Source organism: Diabrotica undecimpunctata, chromosome 9 (genome assembly GCF_040954645.1).
Source record: "Diabrotica undecimpunctata isolate CICGRU chromosome 9, icDiaUnde3, whole genome shotgun sequence".
NCBI classification, from domain to species: Eukaryota; Metazoa; Arthropoda; class Insecta; order Coleoptera; family Chrysomelidae; genus Diabrotica; species Diabrotica undecimpunctata.
In genome coordinates, this window is record NC_092811.1 from 42,778,714 (window position 1) to 42,802,208 (window position 23,495).

At 31.2% G+C, this 23,495-nt stretch overlaps 1 protein-coding gene across 1 annotated transcript in view; it reads left to right on the forward strand.

Annotated features, from left to right (window-relative positions):
• Positions 1-23,495, forward strand: part of LOC140449441 (uncharacterized) — a 61,498-nt gene that overhangs the window by 2,707 nt on the left and 35,296 nt on the right. The window contains exon 2 of the mRNA XM_072542615.1: positions 19,390-19,474. Coding sequence (XP_072398716.1) covers positions 19,403-19,474 — 72 coding nt within the window. The 5' untranslated portion in view covers positions 19,390-19,402. The remainder of the gene's footprint in view (positions 1-19,389; positions 19,475-23,495) is intronic.

Below are 23,495 nucleotides of genomic sequence, written 5' to 3' on the forward strand. Positions count from 1 at the left end.
CTTCCTACACCTCTACGGCCCTCTATTTTGCCTTTAAGGATTAGTTGTAATATTTTATATCGACTTCCCCTTACTATATGTCCCAGATAAGACATTTTTCGATGTTTAACAGTCTTTAGCAGTTCTCTATTTTTGTTGACGCTCCTTAGTACTTCTTCATTAGTTTTCCTTGTAGTCCAAGGTATCTTTAGCATTCGTCTATGAAACCACATTTCCAATGCTTCAATTTTGTTCATGATTAATACTTTTAGCGTCCACACTTCTGCACTATACAAAAGTACGGACCAAACATAGCACTTAACCATTCTTTGTCTTAGTTCTAAACTGAGATGCTTATTGCAAAAAAAATGACTTCATTTTCATAATAGTAGTTTTAGTCATTGCTGTTCTTCGTTTTATTTCTATGTCTGTATCTAGTTGGTCCGTTATCACAGTTCCCAAATATATCATTTTGTGAACTTTCTCAACTTGGATTCCGTTTAATTGAAGCTTTGCATCGGCATGTGTGCCACGACTAAACACTAAAAATTTGGTTTTGTTTGAGTTTATTTTAATGTTCAATTTCTTTCCTACATCGTGAATACGATCAAGTAAAATTTTAAGACCTTCAATATTACCTGACAGAATTACTGTATCGTCTGCATATCTAATCACATTAAGTAGTTCCCTGTTGATTTTTATTCCATATGGTTGTCTCTCAAGTGCCTTTTTAAATAAATAAGTAGTCCGAGTAAATATTGAACAATGTTGGCGACAAAATGTAACCTTGTCTGACTCCTGATTGTATGGAGATTTCATCGGTGTAGTTATCTACAATTTTTACGATAGCAGTTTGATTCCAGTACAAATTTTTAATGACACGAATATCCTTGTCATTTATTCCAATATTTGTTAGTATTTGCTTTAATTTCACATGCTGTACTTTATCAGATAGGATATAGGATGTTAAGCGCAAAAAGTGCCTCCCTGGTTCCCATAGCATTTTAGCCCAGTCTGGTTATACAAAAATCATCGATTTCACGGCAAAATGTTTCGCAGATATCTGAAGCTTTTAAGACATAGGTGGGGGTTACTAGATGACGAATAGATAAAAAGATACTCCTATCTTTACCTTGCGTTTTTTTTAAACAATAATTTATGGTCAGAATTTGATTTTTTATCTATAAGGTTTTTCCCTTATAATTTAAATAAACAATATTTATACCATTTTTTTATATTAAGAATATCTTTATTTTCCCGTATTTTCAATTAAAATTGATAAATAATTTACAGAGATATTTGCAAAAAAACAGTTTTTTTGCACTAATATATAAATTTTATTAATTTTTTTATTAACAAAACAAAATGATATTAATACATTTCTGCATTGAGGAAATACCGTCCTTTAAATTTGTGCGAAATTTTCCCCCGATCGGTCAAATAGTTTAAAAGTTATTCAATTTGTTTATCCCTGGGACTAATTATTTAAACCATTGAACTTGCCCAATGAATGATGCTAGACACATTTAACAAATTTCATAGGATTCTTTAAGACTTATACTATCTCAGAAGTTAAATACATATTGAGTTTTTATCGAAATTATTTACAAAATAAACGTTTGAAAAAGGGGTATGTTTTTTACTTATAAACAATTGTAATAACTTCTATATTCTTTAAGTCACAGACTTGTACGTACAATCATTAGATAGCTGGTAAAAAAACTCACATTCAAAAAAATAAATAAACCTTCTATGAACAATAGGAACGAAGTTAGCGACAATTTTTTTGTTAATTATATCTCCATTGTTTATAAACATTAAGAAGTAAAATTTGCACAAATTTTGATTGAAAATCTAAACTTTATATTGAATTTTATAAAATTCATCCAATTTTTCGAAACTTAAAACCTTTCGAAACGAAGTTACTTTCGAAAGATCGACATAGGAAAGTGGAGGGGAAACTGTTTTAGAGCCTCGCTGAAAAATTTAATATTATGGTTACGGATTTATCATTCAAAAGCTTCAACAGTTCTGTAGGAATTTCATCAGGTCCATTTGCTTTTCCATTTTTAGCGTTTCTTATTGCGTATTCTACTTCTTCTTTCAATATGTCTGGCCCAGTTGCATTGATTATCTGAGTTAAGTTGTTTCTATCGTCTTCAAATAATTCATTCAGGTATTCTGTCCATCTTTTTATTTTATTCTCTAGATCTACAATACGATTTCCATCTTTGTCTTTAAGTTTACCTATTTGGCATTTCTTTATGCTTCCTGTTATCTCTTTTACTTTTTTGTGCATATTGAACGTACCGTACTTTTTCTCATAGGTTTCCATTTCTTCACATTGTTCTTTAATCCACTCCTCTTTGGCTTCTTTTATTCTCTTTTTTATGTGTTTATTTATTTCTTTGTATTTGTCTGGGTAATTCTTCATCTTTCTTCTTTGTTCCATCAAGTCTAGTATATCTTGTGTCATCCACCCCCTATTCTTTGTTGTTGTTTTTGTAAGATGTTTCTTTCCTGCTGTTTGTATAGCTGTATTTATGTACTTTAATTTTTGGTTAACGTTGTTTGTATAGTTAATTTGTTGCTGCACTGAACGGAGGTTTTCATTTATTTCTTCTCCTGTTTCTTGTCGTATATTTTTGTTTCTAAGTTTATTTAAATCTAGTGCCTTTCTGTGTGGTCTTCTAATCTTTTTTGGTCTCGCCTCTATCACAGTAACTACCGGGTTATGATCTGAGCCTATATCAGCTCCTGGATACGTCTTAGTACATTTAACAGCATTATGATACCTCCTTGCTATCATAATGTAGTCTATTTGATTTCTCATTATTATTTTTTTGGTATGTTGTGGAGATGTCCATGTATATAACCGTCGAGGAGGTAATTTGAAAAAGGTATTGTTATTATAAAGTCTTCACTTTGGCAAAATTGAATCAATCGATCTCCTCTGTCATTTCTGTTTCCAAGCCCATATTTTCCTACCTGTTCTCCTACCTTACCTTGACCCACCTTGGCATTAAGATCGCCCATTAATATGTTAATTTATGGAAAGACTGACTTAATAAGTGAAGACAAACAACCTGCAACAAAAAGGTTTAGACCTGACAGTGAAGTCGAATAAATGAACCAAATTTTAACTTTTAAACCAATGTATGTAAAGAAAATAAAAAAACTAAAGTTCAATAAACATAGCAAAATTTAATAAGGCAAGTGATGAAAATATCGACTTATTTTATCAAAGCAGTAAGGCAGATTAGATTAATATTGTATATCATATTTGTAAGAAAAATAGAATAAAAATCAATATTGTTAATTATAAAAATACAAACAATTATAATTAATATAAGGAATATAATAATATAATGTGTAAAAAATTACCTGAAATTTAATTTATAAAATATATAAGTATTATTACATCATTGATATAAAATGAAAAAACATGTTGATTTTCCGGGATTTTCCGAGATTTATGGGGGGTGAAAATTATGTCATCATTATTAATACTGCGACAGACTATTCGAGCAAATTAAAAATAAAAGTAAATATTTAGGGTGAATTTCAAATGGACTCAATTTTTCCGAGTTTTCCCATATTTTCCGGCCAGTGAAAACTATGTAGTTATTTATATTTAGATGAGCTACACCAGAATAGAAAAAAGAGGCTTGCAGCTGCAAAGGAAGCCAAGATAATGTAAATATTTCCTACGTGTTGCAATTTGAAGTTCCGATGCCGAAAAAAAAACGGAGCTAAAATAGATATCCTCTCCACTTTCCTATGTCGATCTTTCGAAAGTACCGTCATTTCGAAAAATTAGATAAATTTTATAGCTATAAGTTTCAATATAAAGTTTAGATTTTCTTTCAAAATTTGTGCAAATTTTACTTCGTAATGTTTATAAACAATGGAGATATGATTTTTTTTTAAATAGTCACTAACTTCGTTCCTATTGGTCATAGAAGGTTTTTTATTTTTTAATGTGAGCTTTTTTACCAGCTATCCAATGGTTGTACGTACAAGTCTGTAGCTTGAAAAATATAGAAGTTATTACAATTGTTTATAAGTAAAAAACATACCCCTTTTTCAAACGTTTATTTTGTAAATAATTTCGATGAAAACTTAATATGCATTTAACTTCTGAGATAGTCTAAGTCTTAAAGAATTCTATGAAATTTGCTGAATGTGTCTATCATCATGCACAGGGCAAGTTGTGCATCAATAGTTTAAATAATTAGCCTCAGGGATAAACAAATTAAATAACTTATAAAATATTTGACTGATCGGGGGGAAATTTCGCACAAATCTAAAAGATGGTAATTCCTTGATGTTTAAATGTATTAATACCATTTTATTTTGTTAATAAAAAAATTTATAAAATTTATAAATTAGTGCAAAAAAACTCCTTTTTTGCAAATATCTCTTTAAATTATTTATCAATTTTAATTAAAAAAAAACGGAAAATAAAGATATTCTTGACATAAAAAAGTGACATAAATATTGTTTATTTAAAATATAAGGGAAAAGATTTATAGACAAAAAATCAAATTGTGACCATAAATTATTGCTTAAAAAAAACGCAAAGTAAAACTAGGAGTATCTTTTCATCTATTCATCATCTAGTATCCCCCACCTATGTCTTAAAAGCTTCAGATATCTGCGAAACATTTTTCCACCTTTTTTTTTTTAACCAGACTGGGCTATTTCTAAAACCAAACTGGGTATCTTCGAGATCTTCCTCGCATTTGAGTCTAATTCTTTTGTGAAGTATTCTTAGGAATATTTTAAGAGTGTGGCTCATTAGGCTAATTAATCGATATTCTGAGCATTTTCTCGCATTGTGTTTTTTAGGTATTGCGACAAAGATGGATTTGAGCCAATCTGTGGAAATTACTCCGGTGTTATATATTGAATTAAAAAGTCTTACTACTACTTTTATGTTTATGCCTATTAGTTTCAGCAACTCAGTTGGTGTATCATCTGGACCACCATCTTTTTTAATTCTAGCATTATTTATAGCTTGTTCTAACAGTTCATAATTTCTGGGCTGTCAGTACAGTTTTGGTAGAATTCGGCAATATTATTCCTGTCATCTTCAAACAACTCTGGACATAGACAGCTGCCATTCTGTTCTTATTTCGTGCTCATTTACAACAATTTTGTTATTATTGTCAACAAGTACAGAGGGAACTCGTTTTTTAAATAATGTTACTCATTTCTTTTAGTTTTTTGTGCATATTAAATAAGTCGTGTTTAGATATTACATCTTCCATTTCGTCGCACCTTTCTCTCATTCATTTTTCTTTGACTAATTTGATCTCCTTGTTTATTCTTCTCTGCAGGTGTCTATATTCTGTTTCATTAAATTTTATGAGTCGACGTTGTTCCATTAATTTCAAGATGTCGTCTGTCATCCATTTATTTTTCTTGATTAAGCTTTTTCTATAATCATTGTCTGTAATCATGATTTACTATAGGATTACTAATAAAAAAATTTTACTACCATCATTGCATGTATTTTTTATTTTAAAGACAAATCACATGCTAGTATTTTTCTGATGGAAGTTTTGTAATGTTCGTAAGATTTTGTATTTTAAGACAGATTTTCGCAATGGAAATTGAAATGTCACCCAAACTGTTTCAACTGAGCCACTGAGAAACACAATGACCTTGTTTTAGTGTAAAATTGATGTTTTCAGACATCGGCAATTAAAAAATTGAGCTAAAAATCAAACATTTTATCAAATCAAATCATTTTAAATAATTTTAAACTGTTTGTCCTTGTTTAGTGTAGTATCATGTTCAACCTTATGTTTAGTTTCATCTTATTTTCCTTACGTTTTTGACCTCTACTTGATCCATGGTCCACAAGTTCATCTTCTTTGAAGCTTTCCTTAGTTATAGAAGACTCATCATCAGATGGTGGATGGAAGTCAGAGCCAAAATTTGTTTTAAATTCGCTGGTTTCACGGGTGCTGGATGTACCTAATAATGACATTTCCAAACCATAACAAAAATAATTTTTAGTAATTAATCCAAGTAATCAATTGTCTTAAAGTTAAAGATTAACCTATACTTTTTGCAACATCGCTTAGAACACGGGCAGGTTTCCTTCATTTTAAGGTTATAGTCTTAAAAAATTTGGAATTCTTATTTAAATTTTGAGCCGAGATATCAACTATCACTATTATTATAAAAACAAAACTTTACTCACCGTTACACAAGATTGTACAAACATAAACCGTATAAAAAGTTGATAGTACTGTAAAAAACGGATGAACATTATATAGGCGAGCGGTTTACCCCTATAAGCAGAGCATCAACCGACTAAAATTCTTTTTGCATTTCTAATGCACCAAACCTTTTTTAGTCGATTCTATATATTTTTCCAAGATGAAATGTATTTTTTTTTTAATTTTTACAAGTGGGCCGACAATTGTTATTAACAAATAACTTATACAAAAAAGAAATTTTACCGAATTGTTTCAGAATCCATTTTTTTGGTGTATCTCATCAAAATAAACACTTTTTCTCTCTTGATAATTTTTCGAAAAATGCTTTCTTTTCGAGTTATTTGCATTTTTTTGTTGAAAAAATGCCTTAACTAGTGATTTTTTGGATTTTTTTTCTAAAAAACTACTAAGTGAATTGCAATTTTACAAATAGCTTTATAATCTTTAAACCGTCTAGTACAAGTTAGAATATATTGACAAGGATAAATGGTTTCTATCTCGTTAAAAACGTGAACCCAAATATTTCGAATATGCCTTTCGAGAGTATCCCGCTAAGCGTGTACAGCGGTTGAGGTGCTGTAGGCGCTAAAAAAAATGCATCTAATGAAAAATTACCACCTTCGAAACCAGCATTATTACAACATTACTTAAGAGCAAAGTGGCAAATAAATGAATGGATTCAAGCAAAAAACAATATTATTTCATCTCTTGATCCATTAACCCATGGTTAGACAATGGAAAATAATTGTTTCGATTTTAATTATTTTGAAGGCGAAACTAGTTTAGATATGTTACAAAAGTATTTCTGCTCATGTACCGGAAAATGTTCTACGAAAAATTGTAATTGTATTTCCTATAATTTAGAATGCTGCGCAGTATGTGCATGTACACCAGAGAATTGTAAAAATGTTAAAGACGACTGTATTGAAGACAATGAGATCAGCTTATTAGATGGAAATCCTGTTGCTGTTGACGAAAATTTTCAAATTATTGACAATGAAAACGATGTATAATTAATATTATATTTTAATTTTATTATATTTTTCAATAAAAATTAATTATATATTGCTTAATGTATTTCACTGTAATAAAACATTCAATAATATAGTCACCACGTATATTAAAAGAAAAATTACATTATTATAGAATTGTAAAAAATTAATTTTAATTGTTTTAATTATAATATGTCTATATAAAAATAATTAGAAATATCTTTTTTTTTTAATAAATTGTACGTAATATTTGTATTGAATTAATTTTTTAAATTCTAACAAATATTTCTACGCGCCGCACGCCTGTATCGCCGCAACCGCTGTACACACTTAGCGGTAGACTGCTCGAAAGGCATATTCGAAATATTTGGGTTTACGTTTTTAGCAAGATAGAAAAAAATTATCCTTGTCAAAATATTCTAACTTGTACTCGACGGTTTAAAGATTATAAAGCTATTTGTAGAATTGCAATTTATTTAGTAGTTTTTTAGAAAAAAAATCCCAAAAATCACTAATTAAGGCATTTTTTCAACAAAAAAATGCAAATTTATTTTGATGAGATACACCTAAAAAAAATTGATTCTGAGGCAATTCGGTGAAATCGCTTTTTTGTATAAGTTATTTGTTAATAACAATTGTCGGCCCACTTGTAAAAATTAAAAAAAAAATACATTCCATCTTGGGAAAATATATAGAATCGAATAAAAAAGGTTTGGTGCATTAGAAATGCAAAAAGAATTTTAGTCGGTATATTCTGTTTCTAAGCGTCTTTTGAGGGGTAAACCGCTCGCCTAATAGTAACAATGTCTTAAATTAATATCACACTACACACTGGTTCAAGTGTCACTTGGGCCACTTTTATATAACTAAATCATCTGAAATATTTACGTAGCCTAACTGTACAACTCGCGCTGTCTCTTGGTAGACAGTGAAATGTTAACTGAGCCACTTTGAAACAAAAGATATCATAAAATGCCATCTATCAAACTACCTATCTGAATTATACAAACAAAAATCAGTTGGGCCACTCTGCTTCTGAGCGACTCAATTCTAAAGTAAAATTGTGGCTTATTACCAACAAAAATGGTAAAATGTATTAAGATACCACAAAAAATTAGCTGCAGAACAATACGGTTTTTATGTTTACACTGCTTTTTCTGAGAGCATAGACAGACTATTATATCCTGTAGTAAATATGTAGTTTTTTTTAATTATGAAGTTTTAATTAATACAATTATTTAGTCCAAACTCTAGTCTTATTTGCGTTTATTATTTATTGCCTAATCAATTTTTTTGTTATAGTCTGTTCCGTATTCTCACAAATATCTTTTTCTTCTCGTTTTTATATAGACATGACTAGACATGTCTGTCTTTCACTGTGCCTTTAGTAAGTTGTTGTTACAACGTTCTCGTTGTAGTCTTTCCGCTGATGGTATTTCTATTGGGGGTTTCTATATCAAGGTTTCGATTAACAAACATTGTTTTCATTTTTATAAATGCTTGTCTTCCAATTTCAATTCGTGTCCTTATTTCTCTACCTTGGTCATTGTTTTTATTTACCGAGATTCCCAGATATTTGTAATTATTCACTCTTTCTACTTGTTTTCCCTCGATATCTAGCCTTCCTACTGCATGTTGCTTAGAAATAATCATGCTTCCTTAAAAACAGCTTCGCTTAATTATGTATTCTTAAAAATATTCGACGATGATAGAATGATACAAGTAGAACCATAGGACAGACAGTACTATTGTGCGAATTAGAACAGGCTTTATAACAGGTTTCTCTAAAACGTGTAATTAGAACTCTCAAAGGATCACCGTTTATAGAATATGCGCATAGTAACTGTTATCTTTATTTTCAAATTTTTTCAGGTTCTATATTTTCCACTCTCACTTCTACAATTAACAATTATTTTAAAAGCCATAGTTACTATTATTTTTTGTTAACTTTAATTTTGATTATCAATATTTTCAATCACAGAATCTTCTCCTTCTTTTTGCAACTGTGATTCTCATTATTGATTTTTTGATGTTTGCAAATTTGTCCAAGAAATAATTTGTTTTTAAAACCTCTTTTACTTATACTCTTAAACTACAATACATTTTTAATAATATTAAACATTTTGTACCATTGAATATAATTATTCTCATTACTCTGATGTTATCTAGGAATACACAAGAGAAGACGCTTCCTCTGCATTAGCCTTGTTAAATAATATACCGTTTTGTATTTAGATAGTATTGTACCTAATAGCGAACAACGTGCAAATCCCTTAAGATGTCATTATGCTAATTAATGGAGTAAAATCTTTACTGGATTATGTACTATGTATTTGCATGCAATATTGGAATAAGGTTAACAATAATTAGCAAGGAAATCTATATATATATATATATATATATATATATATATATATATATACAGTGTGGTGCACCGAAAACGAAACAGAGGCATTTACTGGCAGATGATTCCTTTTTTGAAAAAACGCTCGGACCCGTCGATTTTGCTTTCGAGGGGGACACAAAATTGGCATAAAATCACTTTAACATTTGCAGCCCCTTAAGCGGGGGTGGCATCATCCCTAAAATCTTAAATGAAAAGGGGGGTCGAATGATCCATTATTTGAAAGGTCTTTCAACTCCCTTTATAATGATGTAAAATTTATGTATTCAATTCAGTACTTTTGGAGATTTATTGATTTAAAGTTTAAAGTAGACTTTAATAGGTACATCAATTTAGTTTGTACTTCTTTCAGAAGAAATTTGAGTAAAAGCATTTTCTTGATAAGTAAATGCTTTTATTTACTACGCCCATGGTTTATTAATAATAAAAATAGCAATTGAAGTGTCCTTTGTGACAAAAAAAGTTGTTTCTTGAAGAAAGATAAGTAGAGAATGCCACGTACTTATTTTAAATAGGAAATAGTACATTAGTTTTCGATTGATTTGACCAATCTTTGTTCTTAAAATATCATTTATTGCTTTATACATAAATTAACCATGGTATATTCCACGGCAGAAAGGGTTGAAATTATTGAAATATTTTTCGGAAATAATCAGTGCGCTAATAGAACAGCACAAATTTTTAATGAGCGACATGAGAACAATAATGTGCACCGAAAATATGTTCTAGAACTTGTAGCTAAATTTCGGGAAACTGGATCAGTCGCCAATAAAAAACGTAATATTGAAAATCCTATAAGGAACGAAGCAACAGAAGTGGGGGTTTTAGGGCAAGTTATTGTAGATCCTACATTAAGTACCCGCAAATTGCAAACTTCGTGTGGTGTTAGTCGACGTACTATCCAACGGATTCCAAAGGCCCATAATTTTCATCCGTATAAAATTCACCTTGTACAAGAACTTAATGAAGACGATTTTGATAAGCGATTAGAATTTTGTGAAGTTATGAGTGAACGAATTACAAACGATGAACAATTTTTATTTAACATTTGCTTTTCCGACGAATGTTCCTTTTTTTTAAATGGCGAAGTAAATCGTCATAATTGTCGATATTGGTCGGACTCTAATCCCAGAATTTACCATGAGGTACACACACAGTAGCCACAAAAATTAAATGTTTGGGTTGGCATTTTTGGCGATCATTTGGTTGGTCCTTTTTTCTTACCTGGAAATTTGACTGGTGAAATATATTTGGAATTACTGCAAAATGCCATAGATCCTGCGCTAACAGATATAATTGAAAATCAGAATGATGGTCGATACGTTGAGAATATGTTGATGTTCCAACAGGATGGTGCCCCACCACATTACGCATTAAGAGTTCGGCATTATTTATATCAGACCTTTCCAGGTCAATGGATTGGTAGAAGAGGTGCCGTTGAATGGCCTCCAAGATCGCCAGATTCATCACCTTTAGATTTCTTTTTGTGGGGTTACTTAAAAAGCAAAATCTAAGCTACTCAGCCAACATCCTTAGAAGATTTACGACAAAGAATTGTGAATGAGTGCCATCAAATTACTCCTCAAATATTGCAAATTGTCCGGCAACGTTTTCAGCAAAATCTTTATTATTGCATGGAAAGTAATAGTGGTCATTTTCAACATTTACTCGGCTGACAGGTCAGTTCATTCTTTATTTTTTAACAACTTTGCTGCTATGTATTGATCTCCTCTTACGATGATGTATTTAAACTTTAAATCAATAAATCTCCAAAACTACTTAATTGAAGTACATGAATTTTACATCATTGTAAAGGGAGTTGAAAGACCTTTTAAATGATGGATCATTCGACCCCCCTTTCCATTTAAGATTTTAGGGATGGTGCCACCCTCGCTTAGGGGGCTGCAAATGTTAATGTGATTTTATGCCAATTTTGTTTCCCCCTCGATAACAAAATCGACGGGTCCAAGATTTTTTTTAACAGGAATCATCTGCCAGTAAATGCATCTGTTTGGTTTTCGGTGCGCCACCCTGTATATATATATATATATATATATATATATATATATATATATATATATATATATATATATATATATATATGTAATTATAGTATATGTAGCGACGCTAAGAATACACTTCTTTGGTGGATAACTTTCGGGAAAGCTTAAGGTAAAGGATTGGCTAAAGATGGTATAAGCCAGTTTGGTGAAGAACTTTATTTAAAACGTGAAATTTTTGGTGATAGGCTGTCACCTTCATCAGCACCAAAATAGAAAACTTATTTAGTAAGTGGAGAAAGTTAGTATCTAAAACTTACATTGAAAATGTTCAGTTAGTCTTTGTGAACATTGTCATAAACATACCTAGTAGACATTGAGTACTGTATTAAAAAACTTCCTACAGTACCACAAAACCTACAAAGTTCAAAAATCACAAACGTAATTACTAACCACATCAAAACTAACCGTCATTACATCAATCCTTCCATGGCTATTGAAACAAAAACGAGAAAATTTCGGAAAGACAACCCTGACATTATAGTAACGAGAGCAGACAAGGGTAACATAACAGTCATAATGGATAGAAACGAGTACATCACCAAATCCTTTGAGCTTCCCCTCAAAGATCTGACTATTAGTAGAAATGAATACTAACTTACTGATAATACAACTACTTGGCGAGGGACATATCACTATCAAAACAAAAAACGAATTAACTAACTATACTGGTACCACCCCAACATACTATGGACTTCCCAAAATTCACAAAAGAGATTCTTTTGAATTTGCAAAGATCAATGGGTTTTTACTACCTTTAGGATATGTTTTGGCGAGTTTTGATGTTACTTCCTCATTTACCAACATCCTTCTCGAATTCTTCTTCTTCGCGTGCCATATCAGAATTATCCGACGGTGGTGATGACCATTGCGAAAGTTTCTCGGTCTTCTGCAATATGGAATAATTGTCCCGCATTTGATATCCCAGTCCATTCACGAATGTTCCTCAACCAAGAAACCCGTTTCCTTCCTACACCTCTACGGCCCTCTATTTTGCCTTTAAGGGTCAGTTGTAATATTTTATATCAACTTCTTCTTACTATATTTCCTAGATAAGACATTTTTTGATGTTTAACATTCTTTAGTAGTTCTCTATCTTTGTTTCTATTCTGACAACTAATTACCATCTGATTGAACAGAACTGTACAATTCCCAAAGTACTGTTCCTGAAATTGATTACCTTTTTATACAACAATACATATTTCACTATCCAAAATGAAATCTACTTTCAAAAAAAAGGAGCACCCATGGGTGGAACCATACCCCCATCATTGGCAGAAATTGTAATGAACTCCCTACTTCACTATTTTACTGGAGAAGTTTAGTTTCAGTTCCTTCATCTACCAATATGTAGACGACCTAATATGTGCAGTCCCAACTGACAAAATCAACTACACCCTTAACATTTCTAACTCCTATAACATTCACCTACAATTGACTGTCGAAACAGAGAAAAATATTATGGTGCCATTCCTCGACACTAATGTAACCAGACATTAGGATAATATAATAAGGTCGTACTGGTAGAAAAGAATGGTAAAAGTGACACTCCGAAAAACAGAGAATAGGGTTAAAATAAATGGCGAAGAAACAGATAAGTTTGAGGTTAGTGAGGGGGTGCGACAAGGAGACCCACTGTCATCGCTGTTGTTCAGTATCGTCCTCGAAGTTACCATCAAAGAAGCTGGAATCAACAGGTCAGGACTTATATATCAAAGAAAACACCAATGCTTAGCATTCGCTGACGACATTGTACTGATAGCCAGAAGTAAGCAAGAATCAAAAGAAATAATAAAAAGATTAGAAATGAAAGCGATAAAGAAAGGGATGTACATAAATGAAGAAAAGACCAAATATATGGAATGGACAGAAAGAGATTACCTACAAGAACAATATCTGACAGTAATAACAGATGAAAAAACATATAAATTCGAAGAAGTAGAAATATTCCAGTATTTAGGAGCGACATACACGAGAAGACCAAATATGAAGGAAGAAATCCAAGCGAGAATTATGGTCGGTAACCGTTGTATTTTTGCACTAAACCATTTATTAAGAAGCAAAAACATATCTAGAAGGGCTAAGATAAGAATATATAAGACAGTAATAAGACCTATTGTATTATATGCCAGTGAAACATGGACAATGAACAAATCCGAGCAAGTCTTGCTGCAAGTCTGGGAAAGAAAAGTCCTCAGGAAAATATTTGGAGGTAAATTATGGAGTGGTATATGGATAAAAAGACCAAATATGGAATTAGAGGAGATGTATGGAGAGCCGAATATCGTAGGGATCATAAAGTCACAAAGACTGAGATGGTTGGGACACATCCAAAGAATGGAAAACACGAGACTGCCAAAAAGAATGCTAATGGGAGGAATGGGAGGGAAAAGGAAGAAAGGCAGACCGAAAACCAGGTGGAAAAAGGATGTTGAAAAAGACATAGAAAAACTTAAAATACCAAACTGGAAAAATAAAGCAACAAACAGAAAAGAATGGAAAAGAATAGTTACCCAAGCCATGCTCCTTCTAGGCCTGGAGAGCTAAATTATATTATATATACTGGTAGAAAAAGAAAACATTCTCCGGTAGATATATTTATGTGCCTTTTCACTCTTATCATCAGGATAAACAGTAGATTAATATCATATCATAATAATATCATAATAAGGTCAGAACAACAGAATAAAAAGAATTTGTCACCCTTCTAACTACAACAAGAATATCAAGGTACTTTCTGAGATTCTTAGAAAAATCAATATCCTAAGATGTAGCTGAACAAATTGCTTATGCCAACGGCAAAAACACACAAAAGACAAGCATTAGAAGAAGAATCAGTAGAACGTTTCTATGTCAGATAACCTTACATCAGGGGTTTATCACCACAGATTACAAACCTTTTCAGACAGTTTAACATAATGACAGCAAATTCAGTGTACAAAAGATTAGGGACATACTTTATTCACCTGACAGAAAAAGTTAAAAAACTGGATAACTTCAATGTAGTGTATTCTATTCTACGTAGTTCCTGTTCGGAAGTGTATGTCAGTTAAACCAGCCAGAAACTATCAAAAGGAATAGCTTTGCTTTGTAATATTTAAGTTTGTATTCTTTTTTGTATAGTTACATTACCTGCGCAATTTTTCCAAGAGGTTGGAATAGTATTCCCAAGGAGGCAGTTGTTCATTAAGATCTTTACTGCCTCCAAAGGAGTTTTACCTCCCACTGTAATTATGTCTTTTGATATTCCATTTTTTCCAGGAGCTTTTTGATTTTTGCTCTGTTTGAAGATATTATTGACTATCTGTTTAGAAATTTTTGGTAATGTTTTAGATTCTACATTAATATTTTTCGTTCCATATCGTGGTTTTTCGGTTTTGCTACGCTGGACGAGTCTGTATAGTAATATTTAACAATATTTATTATCTCGTTTTTATCGTTCATAGTGATTCCATTTTTTTATTTTATTTTTTTTATTTTTATTTATTAAAGAAGTTATGTTTTAATTAGATAATTTTGAAAGCAGTATATTTAAATAGATTTAGCACAACTCATTAAAAGATCTTATTCGTTTCCTTCTTTCGAACCAATAATATTTAGAAACCGAACCTTGATATTTTTCTCCAGATTCAGTTTTGTCTTTTTTCTGATGTGTTGGTCTATCTGAAATTTTTTTTCGCATGCAACCCGTAATAGATTCTTTAATATAAATAACTGCAGTTAGAAACGATTTCTTTATAATTTTATACTAAATGCATCAACAGAAAAAATTCCGTTCAAGTATCTGCGTGATTATTGCATTACAGTCACTAATATTTCAGCAATATTTAACATATTTATTTTATAATAAAATATACATAAATAGGTGTTGGTATTATATTAAAATTTAATTACAATATTCCCTTTTTAATAATGTTCATTCATGCAATCATTACAATATTTTAAATAACATAATATCGATGGCGTCACGACAAAAAGGCATAAGCGCCAAAATTTATAAATTTATGTTTTGGTATCAAAATAAAATACATTTTACGTCCTATCGACTATTAAAATGACGCAGCTGTAAAAAATTCCAACTCAACTAAAACAAGCTTTGAATTTTCTAACCGCCAAACGAGTTTCTTAAAAGATTAGACACCGAAATCAGTAAGCGACAAGATCCGTAGTGGAAGGTGGTGCTTACGTCTTGGGTCTGAAAACGTGGTTATATCAATAAGGTAAACAATAATTTAAAATATTATTAATATTTAATATTTTGTTAAGCGTTTAGTTAGATTATTTATCTTGAGAAATCATAATATACCATAAGAATGTACAATTTTACCGACTGTCGGTTAGGCCTTTTCAGAAAAAATTTTTTCGTTTATCTAACCGCCATTTGGCCATTTAAAATACACTATGACTTAGATTTACCATAGAAAAGTTACTACTTAACCGACTTAAATAAGTTTTGAACCTAAATAAAATATATATTGACTTTGTTGTATAGTTTACTTGTTTTTAATTTTAAAGTTATATTTTGGTAGTAATATTATTTTAAAAAACTAACATTTGAATGGCGCTTACTTCTTTTTTTTAATGGTTTTTAGAATGGTTTCTCGGGAGCACAAAATAATGAATCTTGCATTGCAATCCATTTGGAAAGATCAGCAAAGCAATGTGCAGGAATCCAGCGGAAATAATAAAAACCATGGTTCATTTTCCACTGAAAATGAGGTCCTCAATGAAGCGCTAAAGCATGATATTCTTTTAGAGCCTGTACTAAAAGACCATGAACAAGAACTCCAAATGCCTAGTTCTGTTCTAGATGATCATGCCATTGTGGATTTCAGTTTTCCTCAAGTCTAAATTTGAATATTGACAGCCGTTTATTTTCGAATATTGATGAAACTGGCCAGGTAGGTCAACAATTGACCAGATTTTTGTGCTACGTCAAATCTTAGAAAAAACCAATGAATTTAATATTGACGCGTTTCATCTCTTTGTGGACTTTAAGTCAGCTTATGATAGCGTCCTAAGAGGTAAATTATACGAAGCCATGAATGAACTTAACATTCCCCATAAATTAATAAGGCTCGTAAAAACAACTATGAATAAAGTGATCTGCAGAGTGCAAATACAAGGCGATATGTCACAAGCGTTTGAAACATATGCAGGGTTAAGGCAGGGAGACGCGCTGGCGTGCCTTCTCTTTAATATAGCGTTAGAAAAGACTATACGAGATGCCGAGTTACATAAAAGGGGAACAATCTTTAATAAATCAACGCAGATTATGGCTTACGCTGACGATCTGGATTTGATTGCACGTACTACACGAGGACTTAAAGAGATGACTTCCACCTTCTTGACAGCCGCACAAAATATGGGCCTTAAAATAAACGAGGAAAAAACCAAAATGTTAGCATCTATTCCAAATAACAGAGATAGAGCTGGAAACGCCGAAGAAAACTTCAGTATAGACCAATATAATTTTGAGGTAGTAAATAAGTTTACATATTTGGGTTCTCTCATAACAAACGATAATGACACATCTGAAAAAGTAAAACGAAGGGTACTGCTAGCAAACAAATGTTATTTTGGACTAAGCAAGTAGCTAAAAAACAGAAATTAGGGCCAGAAAACAAACTAATAATATATAGAACACTCATCCTACCAGTGCTGATATATGGGTCAGAAACATGGACCATCTCCAAAACAGACGCAAATCGTCTGCTCGTCTTCGAAAGGAAGATACTAAGAAGAATAATGGGCGCATTCTGTGAGAATGGTATTTGGAGAAGGCGATATAATTTCGAATTGTACGAGAAGTATAAAAAAATAGTAAATGGTAGAGATGTAATATCCTTCATAAAAATAGGTAGGCTTAGATGGGCTGGACATGTGTCAAGAGCAAATGAAAATTACCCATCCAGACGAACCATATTATCGGTCCCAGTGGGAAATAGGAGTAGAGGCAGACCACGACTGAGATGTATTGTGGACGAGGACGCAAGGAAAATCGGCGCGGCAAATTGGCAACGGTTGGCGATGAACAGAAACGACTGGCGAAATAGACTGGGGAAGGTCAAGGCTCAACTAGAGCTGTAGCACCACTGATGATGATGATGATTGATGAAACTGCCGAAGAAGAGACTGATTTATTAACCTGTGATAAAAAGCTTGTACCTTACTCAGATAGTGATGATACTGATGATAGTAGTAATAATGCCGCAATAGTATTTAGTTCATTAGTTGATGATAAGATAGGTTGTAATGATTTTATACAACAAAATGATTCTTTAAACTCCGAATCAGATTCATCATCCTTGACAGTATTTTTTAAAAATGAGACTGAAATTAACAGCATTAGTTCTAGCTCACTACGTTCTAGCTCATCAACTGGTTCAATTTTCTGTTATATCGGTTCTTCGTTTCTATTAGTTTGTTTTGTTATTGATAAATGTTATTTTCTGTTATCAAATTTTGATTTGCATTTTATTTCTATTAGTTTTATAATACAACTTACTTAGTTATCAATGTAGAAAAAATTGTACGTTTTAATAGTTTTTGTTGTTTTTTACTTAATATAACGTGATAATTATATTAACTTTTATTTTTGTATTTTTTTACACCAATATGACTCTAAGAAACTCATAAATATATTATTGTGTATTGTTTAATTTGTATTATTTTTACTTAATTATTATGCTTTAAAATGAAAAGATTTATTCCCCATTTTTGTTATAATTCCGTAAAATTAAAAGGCGTACAAGTTCCTAAGCGACACTTTTTGATCAAAATACTTTTTTCGAAATATGGTAACCGCCTTTCAAAAAGGCTTATACACCACAGAACCTAACATTAAAGGCGTAAGCACCAAAATGTTAAATATCTCATGTTTATAATAATTGTTTTATAAATAACATATGGTACGTCAGAATGCCTCAGTTCGATAATAATAAAATGCCAAAAAAATGTAAAAAAAGAAATATTATGCGATATTAAACGTTTTTTGTGTCTCCTGAAAAAAACTGTCAATGGCGCTTATGCCTTTCTGTCGTGACACCGTCGATATCAACCACAGAAAATTATTAAATATATTAAATATTTAGTACTTACAATTATTTTTGCTACAAACTAAATAATAAACTTTGTCCATATCCATAGATAGCTCTTTGTAAGGTTTAATCCAAGTAACAACACTAGTTATTTCCGACATTTTAAAATCAAAATATTTTAAAAATTAAAAAGACTCGAGTGACGATGTTTTTACTTTTGAGAACCTAATGATTTACAAAAGCACAATTCTATTCATACTCCACGCAATAAATTTTTGAAACACTTTTTAATCACGGGATTGTAAATCGGTCACCTGCTACAGCAATACCAAGTATATTAGGTAGTATCTATAAGTACTATAGGTAATATTAAAGACTAAAATAGTGAAATAGAAAGAACATTGAAATTTCCAGTTACTTGGTCATACCATTATCTAGGATCAGATAAATAATATTTAACAACCGCAATTCGAAATAATCTAATCAAAATCCATAGATATTTGCACAAAATTTGCAAAATATGTAATACATGCATTTTGCATATTTTCCTAAGTTTAATTAATACAAAATTTAAATTTGTTTATGTACAATTATTTTTAAGTATAATTTTTTCTGTAAACTCATATATATTTTTATAAATTTTGTACTAAGAGTATATTCAACATTTTTTTTTATTTTTAGATTTTAAACAAAAATGAAAACTATTTTGGGTGCAAGTGTATTAGTAATCTGCCTGTCTGCAGTATATGGTTTAGTTGATGAAAAAGTAAGTAGTACAATGAATACAGTTAACAAACTATAAAAAATTAGGTACAAGAAATAAAAAAAAGCTTCTTCTTCTTCTTCTTTTTATATAGACATGGCAGTAAGTTGTCGTTCCATCGATTTCCTGGTCTTCCTACTAATCGCCTTCCTATTGGGGAACCGTCTTTTGCCGTCTTTACTACCCTATTTGTTGTTATTCGGCTTATATGATCGTTCCATTCTACTCTTCTATTTCTTACACAGTTCTTGATGTTCTTCACCATGCATCTACGTCGTATATCTCATTGTATTTCCAGCTCTGTCCCATAGTGTCTTACCATCAATTTTTCTAAGTGTTTTCATCTCTGCTGTTTCTAACATCCTTTTTGTCCTCTTTCTGTCAGTTTTTTTTCTGCCGCGTATTTCATTATTGGTCTAATGACTCTTTTGTAAATTTTGTCTTTCGCTGCTTCCTCCCTAATATTTTTATTTCCCGTACTGTTTGATTTAGGTAGCCAGCGGCTCTGTTTTCTCTATTTACTTGAACTTCCATTTCAGTTTCGAGCTTTCCGTAGCTAGATAATGTGATGCCTAGACATTTAAACTCCATTATTTGTTCTATTATCTGATCTTCCAGCTCCAATTTACATCTTAGTAAATTTGCTGTTGTAACCATTCATTTCGTCTTTTTTGGGAAAATTAAGATGTTAAATTTTGTGGCAGTTATATTAAATTGGTGCAGCATACGCTGTAAAAAATCATCTTCTCTTTGAGAGAGTAGTTTTGCGTCCTCTTCATGGAAGATTATATTAAATTGTTTTTCTCCCATTTGGTATCCTGTTTTAGTTCTTACTTTTTTTAATATTTCATCCATATTCGGGTTAAACAATAAAGGACTCGGGGAGCCTTCCTGTCTTATACCATTCTTAGCTTCAATAGGGTCGGTTAGTTCTTCTTCTACTTTTACTTTCATTGTGTTGTTTTGGTAGATATTTTCAAAACAAAGCGTGGAATGAAATAAAGAATTACGTTTGATATTAACAATTTGATAAGATTAATATATATAATCCAATATATAGTATCGTCGGCTTAGTGACACAAAAATGTAACTACATTTTTTCCCATTTTGAGATATCTACGCCATTAAACTTACTTTAGTGAGTTCTATTGAGTGATACAAAACTGTATCTCTCCGACCACCTAAAACCCCAGTAAGGAGTTTTCGTAACTACATTTCTTAGCGATCTTTTAGTGTCACAGAAATGTAAGTGCTGTTACATTTCTGTAATACTATGTTTTCGTACTATTAATAAGCTGATATTGAGTTACATTTTTGTGGCATTAATTTTATTGCACTGAATGGTGATTGCAGGTAGCAACTGTAGATTTGATCATTTGTTTATTATGTTTAGTAGGGTGGTCCGTTGTATTTCCAGTTCTGTTACAACTGTGAAGACGTAAATACGTGAATCAGTTTTAAGTTACTTGTTGTAGAGATTGTTATAATAATCGTTATAATACTGTTTTCTAATTTTATTTTTACACAATAATGGTTTTAAGAGGGAAGAAGTTAGTTTTGTTAGCTCTTAACAAATCGGTACGAGATGATAAAACATATAGTCATAATTTACCGCTCTCATCACAACAAGTGACATATTCAGATAGTGCCTTCCGTGTTTCTAGCAGTAAACCTAATGTATCAGGATATGAACAATGTGAGGATATATTTTTTTGGTGACGATTAAGAATAAGTGACACGTGTAGTAGCCAAAACCGCAACGTAAATGTATCTGCTATGTTGCTTTACGCTGTTCAGACATTAGAGATTCCAAAAATTGACCATTGCTTTTTTGAACCTGGCCATTCGATGATGGAGTGTGACTTGGTCCATTGTCATATTAAGAAAGCATAAAAAAATGTGGACATATTTGATCCCACTGTGTGGTACTCCACTGAAAGAATGGCGTCAAAGAAATCAAAATACACTGTACACGAGAGTGGACAGGAAGAAATGTATCACTTCAAAGCTTTTGCCACAATTCTAATAAAAAACAAAAAAGTGGACATCGATGATAGTAATATAAATTGACTAAAATTAACATGGCTGCAGTACAGAAAAGACGATAATAAACATATTTTTTAAGTAAAACAAGGAAAATGAAAATTTTCCATGCCAAACTTAACAACGGCATATAAAGGACAAGGGCCAATAAAAGAGGAAAAATATAAGGATTTAGAAGAACTGTGCAATAAAGGCATTATTCCTTCTATAGTATCCTTCTATTCTATTCCTTCTATACTTCCTCCTATATGAGTCGTTGCTCACCAACAATAAGGTCAATCAATCAGATGTGCAAAGTGATTGACATAATTAAATTTATTGTTTCAAAATGTTTTCTAAGTTTATGTTTAATTAAAAAAAATATTTTATGATTTTAAATAAAGTTATAATCGTCTCGATGCTAATAACCACAATATAATTATTAAAAAAAGAAACTTTATTGGCGTTTCGACTTCTAATTCAGAAATCGTTGTCTAAACATTTTATAAAGTTTCTTTTTTTAATAAATATATTGTGGTTATTCCCATCGAGACGTTTAAATAGTATTTAATGTCACAAAAAATTAGCTTCAGAACAATATAAAGTTATAAAATGAATTATGATTATTATTTTTATTATTATTAGCAGTAAATTGGGTAACCCTCATTTGTGAAATTAGATTATAATGCTACAGCAATAAAGAATTACAAGTAGGTACCATTTTTTTTGGAAAAGCTTACTCCTAATCTTACTTAAAAGTCATTTGTATTTAAATGGCTTGGTTAAGTTTTTGGACCAGGTAGAGATTAATTAATTTTAATTTATTGTACTTTTAATTATTATACCTGCCACTCAGTATGTTCATCTCTCGAAATTTATCGATATTACTCAAATACAAATGACTTTGTAATAGGATTAAGATTAAACTTTTCTTAAATAAAATGGTACATACATAAGTCTCTATAATAATAGAATTTTCAGTTAGGAACACAAAAATGTATCTCCGCTACTTTATCTAATTGCTGATATTTTGAAAACACCATTTATCCATTGTTGCGTATGATTGTGTTACCGTAAAGAATACATTCCTCAGATTAGTTCTGTAGATTCCACAGTGTGCTGTGTTGTAAAAAGGTTTTCTTCTTTTCTTCACATTTTTTCTTCACTTTCTCTCTAAATCACAGGGTTTCCTTTTTTGATATTTTAGTGTTTGTTACTTTCCTCTCACCAAGTGATCCTGTTGCTGCGTTAATTATGCTTTCCCCAGCTTTCCTCGATGTTATCGTTTTTTAATATTCTATTCACAGCAAGCTTCTTGGATATTTTTTTTCTGCACTTTGATTTTTGTTTGTGTTAACGTCGCTCTCTTGGGTGTAAAGTATTTCATTAAGATTCCTATTTTACCTAATATCCGGTTATGGTCGCTACCTACATCTGCTGTGTCATCTGGAGAGTCATCTGGTCATCATGCTGGAGACATCTTACGTCGATTATTTGTGATGGATGTATCTCTGGTGGTTATAATGTAATTTATTATATATCCATTGTTGCGTATGATTGTGTTACCGTAAAGAATACATTCCTCAGATTAATAATTCGGAACAAAAAAGTTAAGAATAAACTACAGGTCATTACAAAATGCAAATCATTTTTTTTTAAATGTTATATAAACTCCTGAAAAGTAGTCATTTTTGACATACATTTTTGTGTCACTAAGCCGACGGTATATAATATATAATTCATTATGTATAATATATAATACACTATACATTATATTTAACACATAATAAAGTATATTATCTCTATAAATATACTTTACTTATGACTGAAATTTTTTTTTTCAAAAACCTTTCGAATAACACCAAAATCGACAACCGCCTTAATTCCCTGAGGTAAGGGCTAGGGGCAACTTGGATCTTACAACGAAAACCCAATTTTTGGTTTAGATTTGAATTCTTTATCAAAAGGTATACATGCCTCATCATATTCTTAACCGATAGAT